The 14,444-nt window shown below is 42.5% G+C and overlaps 2 protein-coding genes across 2 annotated transcripts; one reads left to right on the forward strand and one right to left on the reverse strand.

The window, feature by feature from the left end:
- Window positions 1-3,527: 3,527 nt before the first annotated feature.
- LOC121577575 lies at window positions 3,528-8,110 on the reverse strand. Its single transcript, XM_041891303.2, has 3 exons — window positions 7,497-8,110; window positions 4,542-4,665; window positions 3,528-4,449 (listed from the first exon to the last, which is right to left on the reverse strand). The coding sequence occupies exons 1-3, from the start codon at window positions 7,769-7,771 to the stop codon at window positions 4,198-4,200; spliced, it is 651 nt and encodes a 216-aa protein (XP_041747237.1). The 5' UTR covers window positions 7,772-8,110; the 3' UTR covers window positions 3,528-4,197.
- Window positions 8,111-8,152: 42 nt separating this feature from the next.
- LOC121569696 (archaemetzincin-2) lies at window positions 8,153-14,310 on the forward strand. The gene is given in 10 exon segments (XM_041880877.2): window positions 8,153-8,232; window positions 8,826-9,111; window positions 11,911-12,084; window positions 12,209-12,363; window positions 13,089-13,121; window positions 13,382-13,546; window positions 13,716-13,809; window positions 13,968-14,050; window positions 14,173-14,209; window positions 14,212-14,310. Coding segments are annotated over 9 exon segments (1,119 nt in total). The 5' UTR covers window positions 8,153-8,232; the 3' UTR covers window positions 14,304-14,310.
- The last annotated feature ends 134 nt before the right edge of the window (window positions 14,311-14,444 follow it).

Genomic DNA, 14,444 nt, shown 5'->3' on the forward strand with positions numbered 1-14,444 from the left:
CCTACAATGTGATTTTCTGGAGAAAAAAAATCTCATTTTGTCTGTCATAGTTGACGTGTACCTATGATGAAAATTACAGGCCTCTCTCATCTTTTTAAGTGGGAGAACTTGCACAATTGGTGGCTGACTAAATACTTTTTTCCCCCACTGTACAGTAACCTACGTCTCCTGATGAAAGTCATTAAAGCCTTCTCCACCTTGACTGGAGATAGCCTGAGCAGATTTAGGGGAATATCCAATCAAACATGGAAGCAAGGTGACTGCTATGGTGAAGGTTTTCAATAACCTATAGCAGAGATGATGACGGACTCGTTTTGATCTTTGAGTTAGTGTTTGTTACCACTCCATAGTTACGTGTGGAAATCGGTGTTCTTGTACTTGTGGCATCATGTCTGTTGTACTATAATGTTGATAAGGTTTTATTATCCATTATTACCCATACTGTTTTCAATACCCCAAGTCCACCTCAATGCCTGCAGCAGTTTATATTGTTGTCTCACAAAACTGTTCTGTAATTATCCTCTTGTTCTTAGGGACACGTTGGTTTGTTTTGGTCTACAATGTCTGTGCAGTGGTAGTTTAAGAACAAAGAAAGTGTCATTTATATTGGAGCATTGTTACCGTTAAATGTGTACATATAATTTTTCAAGCGTCTAAGAACAATTCATTATGTATGATATGAACAATACGTTCACGTGTATGAGGGTCTCTTTCCATGAAAACAATGTTGGGTGTGTGAAGTTATTTCATTGAGATACTGTATGTTGATTTTGCTCAAGAGACAATGTTTACTTTTCATGTGGCCTTTTGAGGATGTTGTGCCAGATCCGCTTTACGATGCTAACCATTGCCAAATTAACAAGTATGTGGAAAATTAAAAGGACAAATAAAACACTATTGAAAAGCAGTCTACTGTTTATATAGTGGTTACATTGCATAGACCAGTAGCTTTAACCAACAACGGGACAAGGCCTACGTGGCATTAGTAATGCTTAATTAAGACATGAGCAGCTCAAAGGTGGCGTCATTTAGGGACACTCCTACCTACCGACTCCTACAGACTAGTGTGAAAACATCTCCCTGACTCGCTCTATAGGAAAACAAATGGAATGTGGTATGTTTTAAATAGAAGTGGGCCAGGGTCAGTGTCCACTCAGTCTTCGCTGTATTCACGTTCTTGCAATGCAGTCGTGTGAAACTTATAAAAATCCTTCAATTTTTATTCTGTTCTACCAGAGGCTGTTTAGTTGAAGGCCAGTTTCTGGGTCAGGGTAACTAACATTACAAAAGTACAACTGAAGTTATTTGAATGATCTTGTAAAGAAACAACAGCCACAGATGTCGATTACCTAACAAATACACTGAGTGTATAAAACATTAAGAACACCTGCTCGTTCCATGACAGATTGACCAGGTGAAGGCTATGATCCCTTATTGATGTCATTGTTAAATCCACTTCAAATCAGTGTAGATGAAGGGGAGGAGACAGGTTAAAGAAGGATTTTTAAGCCTTGAGACATGGATTGTGTATGTGTGCCATTCAGAGGGTGAATGGTCAAGACAAAATATTTAAGTGCCTTTGAACGGGGTATGGTAGTAGGTGCCAGGCTCACCGGTTTTTGTCAAGAACTGCAACGCTGCTGGGTTTTTCACAATCAACAGTTTCCTGTGTATCAAGAATGGGAGAGAAACAAACAAAAAAAACATTTCCATTGGAACATTCTGTAATGTTCTGAACAATGGAGAATGTGGCCTGTTATTGTCACAGAAAAATGACTTACAGTGGGAAAAAAAAGTATTTAGTCAGCCACCAATTGTGCAAGTTCTCCCACTTAAAAAGATGAGAGAGGCCTGTACTTCTCATCATAGGTACACTTCAACTATGACAGACAAAATGAGATTTTTTTTCTCCAGAAAATCACATTGTAGGATTTTTAATGAATTTATTTGCAAATTATGGTGGAAAATAAGTATTTGGTCAATAACAAAAGTTTCTCAATACTTTGTTATATACCCTTTGTTGGCAATGACACAGGTCAAACGTTTTCTGTAAGTCTTCACAAGGTTTTCACACACTGTTGCTGGTATTTTGGCCCATTCCTCCATGCAGATCTCTTTTGGGGCTGTCGCTGGGCAACACGGACTTTCAACTCCCTCCAAAGATTTTCTATGGGGTTGAGATCTGGAGACTGGCTAGGCCACTCCAGGACCTTGAAATGCTTCTTACGAAGCCACTCCTTCGTTGCCCGGGCGGTGTGTTTGGGATCATTGTCATGCTGAAAGACCCAGCCACGTTTCATCTTCAATGCCCTTGCTGATGGAAGGAGGTTTTCACTCAAAATCTCACGATACATGGCCCCATTCATTCTTTCCTTTACACGGATCAGTCGTCCTGGTCCCTTTGCAGAAAAACAGCCCCAAAGCATGATGTTTCCACCCCCATGCTTCACAGTAGGTATGGTGTTCTTTGGATGCAACTCAGCATTCTTTGTCCTCCAAACACGACGAGTTTAGTTTTTACCAAAAAGTTATATTTTGGTTTCATCTGACCATATGACATTCTCCCAATCCTCTTCTGGATCATTCAAATGCACTCTAGCAAACTTCAGACGGGCCTGGACATGTACTGGCTTAAGCAGGGGGACACGTCTGGCACTGCAGGATTTGAGTCCCTGGCGGCGTAGTGTGTTACTGATGGTAGGCTTTGTTACTTTGGTCCCAGCTCTCTGCAGGTCATTCACTAGGTCCCCCCCGTGTGGTTCTGGGATTTTTGCTCACCGTTCTTGTGATCATTTTGACCCCACGGGGTGAGATCTTGCGTGGAGCCCCAGATCGAGGGAGATTATCAGTGGTCTTGTATGTCTTCCATTTCCTAATAATTGCTCCCACAGTTGATTTATTCAAACCAAGCTGCTTACCTATTGCAGATTCAGTCTTCCCAGCCTGGTGCAGGTCTACAATTTTGTTTCTGGTGTCCTTTGACAGCTCTTTGGTCTTGGCCATAGCGGAGTTTGTAGTGTGACTGTTTGAGGTTGTGACAGGTGTCTTTTATACTGATAACTAGTTCAAACAGGTGCCATTAATACAGGTAACGAGTGGAGGACAGAGGAGCCTCTTAAAGAAGAAGTTACAGGTCTGTGAGAGCCAGAAATCTTGCTTGTTTGTAGGTGACCAAATACTTATTTTCCACCATAATTTGCAAATAAATTCATTAAAAATCCTACAATGTGATTTTCTGGATTTTTTTCCCTCAATTTGTCTGTCATAGTTGACGTGTACCTATGATGAAAATTACAGGCCTCTCTCATCTTTTTAAGTGGGAGAACTTGCACAATTGGTGGCTGACTAAATACTTTTTTTCCCCACTGTATGTGCGAGTGAGTGTAATCATGGTCCCCTCTCATGTTTTCTGGTGGGAGGATGAGCAGTCGATGCTCGCTGCGGCTGATGGAACTGAAACGTTAAACAAAACAAACTGGTACACCGGCAGTTTCACAGAAACCTGCCTACATGGATACACAAGTACAAACCCCAACTTTAGCCTTTATTCTGCAAAGCACCTCATCTTATCAGTGCAAGAAACTTGGCAGTGTGGCTTGAAATCCTCCATCTGGACAACCTGTAGGCCAAGGCGACAATCATAGAAGGTAACCACAGTGACTAATCAACACCAACTCACACTCAGCATGATGAGTATTGGCCTGGACAAGAATATAACAGGCAGGATAAAGTGCTTCTCTTTATTAATTAGGATACAGCACTTTAGACACTCATACAGATGTCCATCTGTAGTAGATAGCACCAGTGGCGATGTTAATGTCCAACAAGAAGTCACTCCTGTAAGGAGACCAACACAGAGTAGTACACGCCTCAGTAAAGTGCTGGAGTACATACATACTGCATATAGTAGTACCACAGTGGACAGGCCATTGGATATGTAGGTGTGCTTCATGTATGTAAGATGTACAGCACAGGGACAATGGGATGGATTGGGCCCAGAGCCCAAAGGATGTATATCCTCATCTGCCACGACATGGATGCCAATAGGATGAAGTTGCTCCTAGACACAAATCTGGGGAAAGTTGATTCTAGATTTGAGCCTACGGTCAACTTCTACCTGGACCGACTCTGCCCAGTTGGGGCTTGTTCCAGTGGGGTAACGGGGGTCAGGAGTGAAGGGTCAGGGGTGAGTTGAGGTCACGTAGATCCTGGTTGACCTCTGGTCTGGAGACTGCTAAAGTGGGCCTCCCTCAGAACACTGTTGATGTGGTCATAGGGGGTGCTGCCGCCATTGAGACTCAACGAGGAAATTGAAGGGTCTTCTGGCGAGGGACTGAGGAGACCCTGGGAAGTGCAGTTCTTCTGGCTCTGTGTACATGTGCTGGTGCTGGCTCCTCCCCCTGCCCTCTCAGGACTACTGATACCACTACTGCTGTCACTGCTGGACGACTGGAGCACAGACAGAAGAAAACAGGAAGGACTTACAGAAAATACTTGTTGCACAAACCGTCACAAGTGTGTGTGTGTGTGTGTCCTGTCACCTCAGAGTCCCAGACGTCTTGGCCCAGCTTGGACACCAGGGTGTGACCCTCCTGCCCCCCTCCTGACCTTTTGGCCTGGGGGTTCAGCTGGTCCCCCTCATTGTCTCCACCACGCCGACGCTTCCTAGACAGACAGACAGACAGACAGACAGACAGACAGACAGACAGGAGAGTAAACGTGAGAGAGTAAACGTGAGAGAGTAAACGTGAGAGAGTAAACGTGAAACGTGAGAGAGTAAACGTGAGAGTAAACGTGAGAGAGTAAACGTGAGAGAGTAAACGTGAGAGAGTAAACGTGAGAGTAAACGTGAGAGAGTAAACGTGAGAGAGTAAACATGAGAGTAAACGTGAGAGTAAACGTGAGAGTAAACGTGAGAGTAAACATGAGAGAGTAAACGTGAGAGAGTAAACGTGAGAGAGTGACCGGATCAGAGACAGAGAGGAAGTTTGTGTCTGTTGTCCTGTGTGGCTTAGTCAGTAGAGCATGGTGCTTGCAACACCAAGGACTGTGAGTTCGATTCCCGCTGGGGCCACACATACATAACATGTATACTGTAAGTCGCTTTGGATAAAGGAGTCTACTAAATGGTATATATTGTTAGGCCAGTATTGAGAAAGTGGGTGTACAGTGCATTCGGAAGGTATTCAGACCCCTTCACTTTTTCCACATTTTGTTACATTACAGCCTTATTCTAAAAATATATATATATTTTTTATAATCATTAGCAATCTACCCACAATACCCCATAATGACAAAGCGAAAAATAGTTTTTTTTTCCTAGAGCTGGCCGCCCGGCCAAACTGAGCAATCGGGGGAGAAGGGCCTTGGTCAGGGAGGTGACCAACAACCAGATGGTCACTCTGACAGAGCTCCAGAGTTCCTCTGTGGAGATGGGAGAACCTTCCAGAAGGACAATCATCTCTGCAGCACTCCACCAAATCAGGCCTTTATGGTAGAGTGGCCAGACGGAAGCCACTCCTCAGTAAAAGCCACATGACAGCCCGCTTGGAGTTTGCCATTAGGCACCTAAAGGACTCACAGTCCATGAGAAACAAGATTATCTGGTCTGATGAAACCAAGATTGAACTCTTTGGCCTGAATGCCAAGTGTCACATCTGGAGGAAACCTGGCACCATCTCTACTTTGAAGCATGGTTGTGGCAGTATCATGCTGTAGGGATGTTTTTCAGCGGCAGGGACTGGGAGACTAGTCAGGATCGAGGGAAAGATGAACGGAGCAAAGTACAGAGAGATCCTTGATGAAAACTTGCTCCAGAGTGCTCAGGACCTCAGACTGGGGTGAAGGTTCACCTTCCAACAGGACAACGACCCTAAGCACACAGCCAAGACAATGCAGGAGTGGCTTCGGGACAAGTCTCTGAATGTCCTTGAGTGGCCCAGCCAGAGCCTGGACTTGAACTCGATCTCTGGAGAGACCTGAAAATAGCTGTGCAGCGACGCTCCCCATCCAACCTGACAGAGCTTGAGAGGATCTGCAGAGAAGAATGGGAGAAACTCCCCAAATACAGGTGTGCCATGCTTGTAGCGTCATACCCAAGAAGACTCAAGGCTGTAATCGCTGCCAAAGGTGCTTCAACAAAGTACTGAGTAAAGGGTCTGAATACTTATGTAAATGTGATATTTCCATTTTTTAATTTTTAATAAATTAGCAAAAATATCTAAAAATCTGTTTTTGCTTGTCATTGTGGGGTATTGTGTGTAGATTGATGAGGGGGAACAACATTTTAATCAATTTTAGAATAAGGCTGTAACATAAGAACATTTGGAAAAAGTCAAGGGGTCTGAATACTTTCCGAATGCACTGTATGTGTGAGAGAGAGAACACCAAGTACCCAAAATAGAGAGAGGCTATCTCAGGCACAGCCTTATAGTTACAGGAGCAGACATGTGCTCAAATTATCAGCCATGGGTATGACAACTTATCTGGGAAGAAAACAACCATGTGAAATATTGTTCAAGGTAAACTGATATGCTGAGAGATCAATTAGCCTACTTGAGAGACATAAACAAATGTAACACTGGCCACTGAGGTCGATGGTAATTCAATAACTATACTATGCAACAAAGATAAATGATATAAAGAATGATAGTAAAAAGCTTTGGAGCACCTTCAATGAAATTTTGGGCAAAAAGGCAACTCTGCTCCATCATTCATTGAATCAGATGGCTCATTCATCACAAAATACACTGATATTGCCAACTACTTTAATTATTTTTTCATTGGCAAGATTAGCAAACTTAGGCATGACATGCCAACAACAAACGCCGATCCTACACATCCAAGTATAACTGACCAAAATATGAAAGACAAGCATTGTAATTTGAAAAGGTGAAAAAAGTATTGTTGTCTAGCAACAATGACTAGCCACCTTGGTCTGACAACTTGGATGGAAAATTACTGAGGATAATAGCGGACGATATTGCCACTCCTATTTGAAATATCTTAAATCTAAGCCTACAAGAAAGTGTGCCCTCAGGCCTGGAGGGTAGCAAAAGTAATTCCGCTATCCAAGAGAAATTGATGATAAAAAGATTGTGGGAGCTGTTTTGTTACGACTTCAGTGCAGCTTTTGACATTATCGGTCAGTCTGCTGCTGGAAAAACGTATGTGATATGGCTTTACACCACCCTGCTATATTATGGATAAAGAGTAACCTATCTTCACAATCCAAATCCAGAACAGACTATGGGAGGCGCACAGTACTACATAGTACTCTATTCCACATCAGGTAACTGATGCAAGTAGTAGAATCTGATTTATTTATTTTTATATATAGACCTAATGGAACAGCGGGGACTGTGAAGAGACACACATGCTAACACACGCACACATGGATTTTGTATTGTAGAGTAGTGGCCTGAGGGCACACACTTAATGGGGATCCTTAATAAATAGAAATACAAATGAGGTATTTTTGTAAGAAAAACACTCACCTGTTTTCTGTCAACATTTGGGAGACGATTGTCAGTGGGTTGTTTTGGTTACAAAGAAGAAGCTGGCCCTCTGAGCACGTTTGGATGTAAAGGAAACGACTCCTCTCCCTCAGATTTTGGTCGAGCAAAAAATCTATTTTCGGACGTACAGCAGCGCTTTCCCCGAATTTATCGCACGAGCAGTCAGGGCATTCTGATCTCATCTGATTGCTAGCTTGTTGAATAGCCTCTCTGGTTAGCAAGGAAACAACACTTGACTGGTTAGTCTTTAGCATGTAGCATTAACTGTCACTTTCCTAGTATGTATGCAGATTGTCAGTAAACAAGTTTACTTCTCGGTTAACGTCTCTTCGTCTCTCTCTGCTACCGTTTGCCGTTGTAAACGAGCTAGCTATAAACTACTTTAGCTAGCATAGCAAGCTGGCTAAACTTAAACGAAACAAGCGAGAGATTTCTCCAATACGTCAATTTAACTCGAGTGTTGATAGTATTTGAGAGCAGTCAAACTATTATTCGGTCTTGGTGAGATGACAGATCAGAAAGAATACAGTACAACGAATCCGAACAAGCTAGCGAGTGTTCTGCTGCTAGCAAAAAGACCCAGCTGAAAGTGTTTACATGACGTTTGATGACGTAACGATCAAATAACCGGAAACCGACCGAATGCGCATCTGCAAACTCTACAGTAGGCTACATTTTGCATATATGAGGCAGTTACACTGTTAACTTGTCGCAGGTAAACAACCTTTTACTTATAGAAATATTTATATTTTCTATGAAATTCCATTATTGAGATGTAAGTTGTGTTTTATAACTTTATATGGGAACAGAATGTGCCTGGATTGTGTGGCCCCTAGTGATATACACTGTAATACTATCTACCTGGGTAGGTAAGGAATGGCTGTGTTACTGGTGGTTGCATGAGGAGGCATTTAGAAGTTATTTTTTATTCCTCCACCAGGTAGGGAATTATAGGGACTATTCTAAATCCCTAACTGGCACTTCATGTGTAAACTTGTCCCTCACCTTAAAGACAACAGACAAAAAGCAAATATAAAATATATTTTAGGAAAGTCAGGCTTTTAGTTTATTTTGCCTCAGCCCCACCCATAAACTTTGTCTAACCTGTGTAAATGCAGTCTTAGTCTCACCTGTCCCTGTGCCATAGAAGGCTCTGGAAGATGCCCTAAAGTACAGATATTAAACTCTAACCAATGCCATTAGGAGGGAGCTACAGTGTCTAGGCCTTTTGGGCAACTTCATCATACTCTTACCTCACCTTATGTCACACTTGTGTCCTCTCCTCACCTCCACCTGGCTGCTCCACAGATGCAGGTGATCCAGCACCCTGCGGAGACACTTCGCACCGCCCTGGTGTCCAGCCGCTGTGACCTGACTGATCGCTACCGTAAGTACAGCCGAGAAGAGCGGAGGCTCCTGGAGGAGGGTCTCCACCCAGGGGATGGGTCCTTGTTCCAGCCCATCACTGTGCACTCTGACTCGGACTGGATCCCCTCGCACCAAGAGGAGCCGCAGGACTTCCAGAGTTTCTATAGCAACCCCTACAGCAGCATGCCCATCAAGGGTCACAGTACTATCTACATTCAGATCATCGGTCGGTGGGTCCACACTCTCTCTGTCTAAGCCGTCTCTCAAGCCCTATGGCCTATTAATACCTTTTACAGAGATACAGTTTCCCTGCAGTAGCAAAATCCTCTGAAAATAACAGTGAATCATTCAGGATGCCATTAGCTGGTGAGCCATGGACAACAAACACATTTGTGTGTGATTGAGCTGACCACTACTGTTGAGCCACACACAGCAGCTACTGTAAGTAATCAGAGTTAAGGGAGAAGCTAAGTGGATTTAACTAAAGCTAAAGGTCATGAGAGATAGAATATTTGAACTGCCACAGTTAAAGGCAGTGCAGCAACCAATACAGAACATGCACAACTTGAACCTCTTGCACAGAGACATGCATGCACCTAGTTTGCCACTCTGTGCTCAAGAACAAGAACCACAAATAGGGCATAATAATATAATAATATAATATAATAGGGCATAATAATATAATATAATAGGGCATAATAATATAATAATATAATAGGGCATAATAATATAATATAATAGGGCATAATAATATAATAATATAATAGGGCATAATAATATAATATAATAGGGCATAATAATATAATAATATAATATAATAGGGCATAATAATATAATAATGTAATATAATAGGGCATAATAATATAATATAATAGGGTATAATAATATAATCATATAATATAATAGGGCATAATAATATAATAATATAATATAATAGGGCATAATAAGATAATATAATAGGGCATAATAATATAATATAATAGGGCATAATAATATAATAGGGCATAAAAATATATTAATATAATATAATAGGGCATAATAATATTATAATATAATAGGGCATAATAATATAATATAATAGGGCATAATAATATCATAATATAATATAATAGGGCATAATAATATAATATAATATAATATTAGGGCATAATAATATAATATAATGGGGCATAATAATATAATAATATAATATACAGTGGCTTGCGAAAGTATTCACCCCCCTTGTCATTTTTCCTATTTTGTTGCCTTACAACCTGGAATTAAAATGGATTTTGGGGGGGGTTGTATCATTTGATTTACACAACATGCCTACAACTTTGAAGATGGAAAATATTTTTTCTTGTGAAACAAACAAGAAATAAGACAAAAAAACGGAAAACTTGAGCTTGCATAACTATTCACTCCCCCAAAGTCAATACTTTGTAGAGCCACCTTTTGCAGCAATTACAACTGCACGTCTCTTGGGGTATGTCTCTATAAGCTTGGCACATCTAGCCACTGGGATTTTTGACCATTCTTCAAGGCAAAACTGCTCCAGCTCCTTCAAGTTGGATGGGTTCCGCTGGTGTACAGCAATCTTTAAGTCATACCACAGATTCTCAATTGGATTGAGGTCTGGGCTTTGACTAGGCCATTCCAAGACATTTAAACGTTTCCCCTTAAACGACTTGAGTGTTGCTTTAGCAGTATGCTTAGGTTCATTGTCCTGCTGGAAGGTGAACCTCCGTCCCAGTCTCAAATCTCTGGAAGACTGAAACAGGTTTCCCTCAAGCATTTCCTTGTATTTAGCGCCATCCATCATTCCTTCAATTCTGACCAGTTTCTCAGTCCCTGCCGATGAAAAACATCCCCACAGAATGATGCTGCCACCACCATGCTTCACTGTGGGGATGGTGTTCTCGGGGTGATGAGAGGTGTTGGGTTTGCGCCAGACATAGCGTTTTCCTTGATGGCCAAAAAGCTCAATTTTAGTCTCATCTGACCAGAGTACCTTCTTCCATATGTTTGGGGAGTCTCCCACATGCCTTTTGGCGAACACCAAACGTGTTTGCTTATTTTTTTTCTTTAATCAATGGCTTTTTTCTGGCCACTCCTCCGTAAAGCCCAGCTCTGTGGAGTGTACGGCTTAAAGTGGTCCTATGGACAGATACTGTGGAGCTTTGCAGCTCCTTCAGGGTTATCTTTTGTCTCTTTGTTGCCTCTCTGATTGATGCCCTCCTTGCCTGGTTTGGTGGGCGGCCCTCTCTTGGCAGGTTTGTTGTGGTGCCATATTCTTTCCATTTTTTAATAATGGATTTAATGGTGCTCCGTGGGATGTTCAAAGTTTCTGATATTTTTTTATAACCCAACCCTGATCTGTACATCTCCACAACTTTGTCCCTGACCTGTTTGGAGAGCACCTTGGTCTTCATGGTGCCACTTGCTTGGCGGTGCCCCTTGCTTAGTGGTGTTGCAGACTCTGGACAGATTTAAATATACTGAGATCATGTGACAGATAATGTGACACTTAGATTGCACACAGGTGGACTTTATTTAAATAATTATGTGATTTCTGAAGGTAATTGGTTGCACCAGATCTTATTTAGGGGCTTCATAGCAAAGGGGTGAATACATATGCACGCACCACTTTTCCGTTAATTTTTTGAAACAAGTTATTTTTTTCATTTCACTTCAACAATTTTGACTATTTTGTGTATGTCCATTACATTAAATCCAAATAAAAATCAATTTAAATTACAGGTTGTAATGCAACAAAATAGGAAAAACGCCAAGGGGGATGAATACTTTTGCAAGGCACTGTAATAGGGCACCATACCAGTGCATTTCCTCGTTTTTCTTTCCTTCTGAGCCAGGTGCAAAAACCACAGAAACAGCATTCAGGGCTACAGTACAAACACCAGAATGTTCCATTGAAACCAATTGTTGGTGTGCCACAAAGCTATGTGGGAGAGGTGCTCCACCTAAATAAGGTCAAACATTGAGTGGTACTATTCAGCTATCCATCTCTCTGTGTCTTGTTTCCCAGGCTCCTTTGGGGAGGCAGAGGCTGAGACAGGCCAGTACGTGGAGTGGATAAGGGACTACTGCCAGGCCTTCTATTATGGGCTGGTGGTTAAGCTATTGCCTCCGGTGACCGTTGCTGCCACAGGCTGTGCGTTCAGGGTCAACAGCAGTTCACGCAATCTACAGATCCACGCAGGTGAGAGAAACCAGCTCACGACACCGGGTCAAGGACCAGGGTTCCCCTTTGTGGGGGGTTTGTCAGGTGTAATGAGGCCCTCAAATGGCCAATGTGGGTAAAAAAAAGAATAAATAAATGAAAGGTGGTTGTCATAATTTCTTTCAGGGGATTTGGTTCCTTAAGAAGAGGAAACCTAAAGATGCCTTCTGCATATTGGGCATCACCATGATAGATCTCTACCCCAAAGACTCCTGGAACTTTGTGTTTGGACAGGCCTCCCTCACTGAAGGTGATATTTAATGTTAAAAATGAACGCACACACTTTAATGTAGTTGTATTCCTATAATATGGGATTATCCCATTGCTTGCACTGTACCAGATTTGTAAAGAAAGTTGTTATCTGTAATACTTCCTTCAATGTAATCCTGGAGACCCCCTGGCAAACACCATGCCAGGGGGTCTCCGGGATTACATTTAAGGAAGTATTACAGATAACAACTTTCTTTACAAATCTGGTGCTTTCCTTTAACTTGTTCTGACTCTAACTCTAACATACCAGTAGGTGGTGCTTTACATGCTGACTACAACGGGCACGCACGTGTGTCCGCATGCGCCATTACGCACATGTTGATTTTGTCCATCCAGACGCGAAATTGTTTTTCAAATATCTGAACCAATATATTTATACGGTGACAGGTCAAAACACATGAAAAATGTATGGACATTTAGCTAGCTTGCTTGCTGTTGCTAGCTACTTTGTCCTGGGATATAAACATTGGGTTGTTATTTTAACTGAAATGCACAAGGTCCTTTTTTTCTGGATCTTTGTAGAATTTTCACCCATACTGAGTCAACAAAATCCTGTGTTCTATACTCCGACAATTCATCCACAAATAAAAGGGGAAACCTAGTTAGTTTCTAGTAATCTCTTCTTCTTCTTCTTCTTCTTCTTCTTTAGACTTTATATGGTGGTTGGCAACCAACTTTAAGGTGCATTAGCACCACCAACTGGACTGGAGTGTGGACCTCCGTTCATCTTTCAATCACCCACGTGGGTATGTGCTCCTAAAAACCAATGAGGAGATGGGAGAGGCGGGACTTGCAGCGCGTCATGCGTCAAAAATAGAACCAATAACTATTTTAGCGCCTGGCTACGCAGACACTCATTGACACGCGCAAGCAGTTTGGATGAAATTATTGAATAGCATGAATGTGTACATTTATTTTGCAACGCTCGCGCACGCAATGCGGGCGGTGTGGTCATCATGTTACTCAAACAAAAATTATACATTGACTGAACATTTTCTTCCTGCAGGAATGGGAGTGTTCAGCTTTTACCAGGTACGACGACAACCTCTACAGCAGGAGTTACGCGGGGCGGCTAAAGAAAGGCATCAGGCCTTGTCAGAGGGACTACTCTGTGTTTGAGGGCTACTACACCCCTCCTATCACCAGCACCTTACTGCTCAGGTCCTGCAAGGTACATGCTACAGCCCAGAGTTATTGAATGGTGTCAGTTTCAGTATCAATCCCTATCGTCCTATTGGGTGGCATATCGAACAAGTCTGATATTTGGCCCTGTCTAGAAATGGATTCTTATTGGTTCAGTCTTATCCCCTACATTTATGCCTACCTGTGTTTGGCTCCAGATGGTCACCCATGAGATAGGGCACGTATTCGGGGTGAAGCACTGCCAGTGGATGCAGTGTGTCATGCAGGGCTCCAACCACCTGGAGGAGTCAGGCCCTGTGTAGCTCAGTTGGTAGAGCATGGCGCTTGCAACGCTAGGGTTGTGGGTTCGATTCCCACGGGGGGCCAGTATGAAAATGTATGCACTCACTAACTGTAAGTCGCTCTGGATAAGAGCGTCTGCTAAATGACTAAAATGTAAAATGAGTCAGACTGCTGGCCCCTGGACCTTTGCCCGGTCTGCCTCCGCAAGCTGCAGTCTGCCACCGGATTCAAAATGGCTGACAGATACAAGGTAAGCACATAATTTGCATCGACATTCATTCACTGTATTCTGTAGCCTGGTTGCCAGTCTATATCCCATACTACAGTATAATGGGGTGACTCTGGAGTGCCTATATCTCTTGTCTCTCTCAGACCTTGCTGCGATGGTTAGAGGGAGCAGCTAGTCCTGGACAGCCCACTGTCCTAAACCCACTCTGGCCTTCCAGACCTCCAGACAGTGGCTCAGGAGGTGTCTGGAGATTCTGGAGGAAGTGATATTCTAGAATCTCCAGATTTACCTCTAGATTCTAGAATGGTCACACTCAGGAAATGGATATGATTTATGAATATACACTAGGATGAGATGAAGATCCTAGAATGGACATTTCTATTCAAAGCACTTTAATGACTTTACACATTATTGT

Source organism: Coregonus clupeaformis, chromosome 1 (assembly GCF_020615455.1).
Source record: "Coregonus clupeaformis isolate EN_2021a chromosome 1, ASM2061545v1, whole genome shotgun sequence".
In the NCBI taxonomy this organism is placed as follows: Eukaryota; Metazoa; Chordata; class Actinopteri; order Salmoniformes; family Salmonidae; genus Coregonus; species Coregonus clupeaformis.

Bases quoted from the DNA above. Each gene is read 5' to 3' on its own strand.
- LOC121577575 (XM_041891303.2), bottom strand. From the start codon at position 7,771: ATGCTAAAGACTAACCAGTCAAGTGTTGTTTCCTTGCTAACCAGAGAG. The intron at 4,666-7,496 runs GTGAGTGTTTTT...CTGTCTGTCTAG, and splicing joins CAAATGTTGACAGAAAACAG to GAAGCGTCGGCGTGGTGGAG. The intron at 4,450-4,541 runs GTGACAGGACAC...TCTGTGCTCCAG, and splicing joins AAGACGTCTGGGACTCTGAG to TCGTCCAGCAGTGACAGCAG.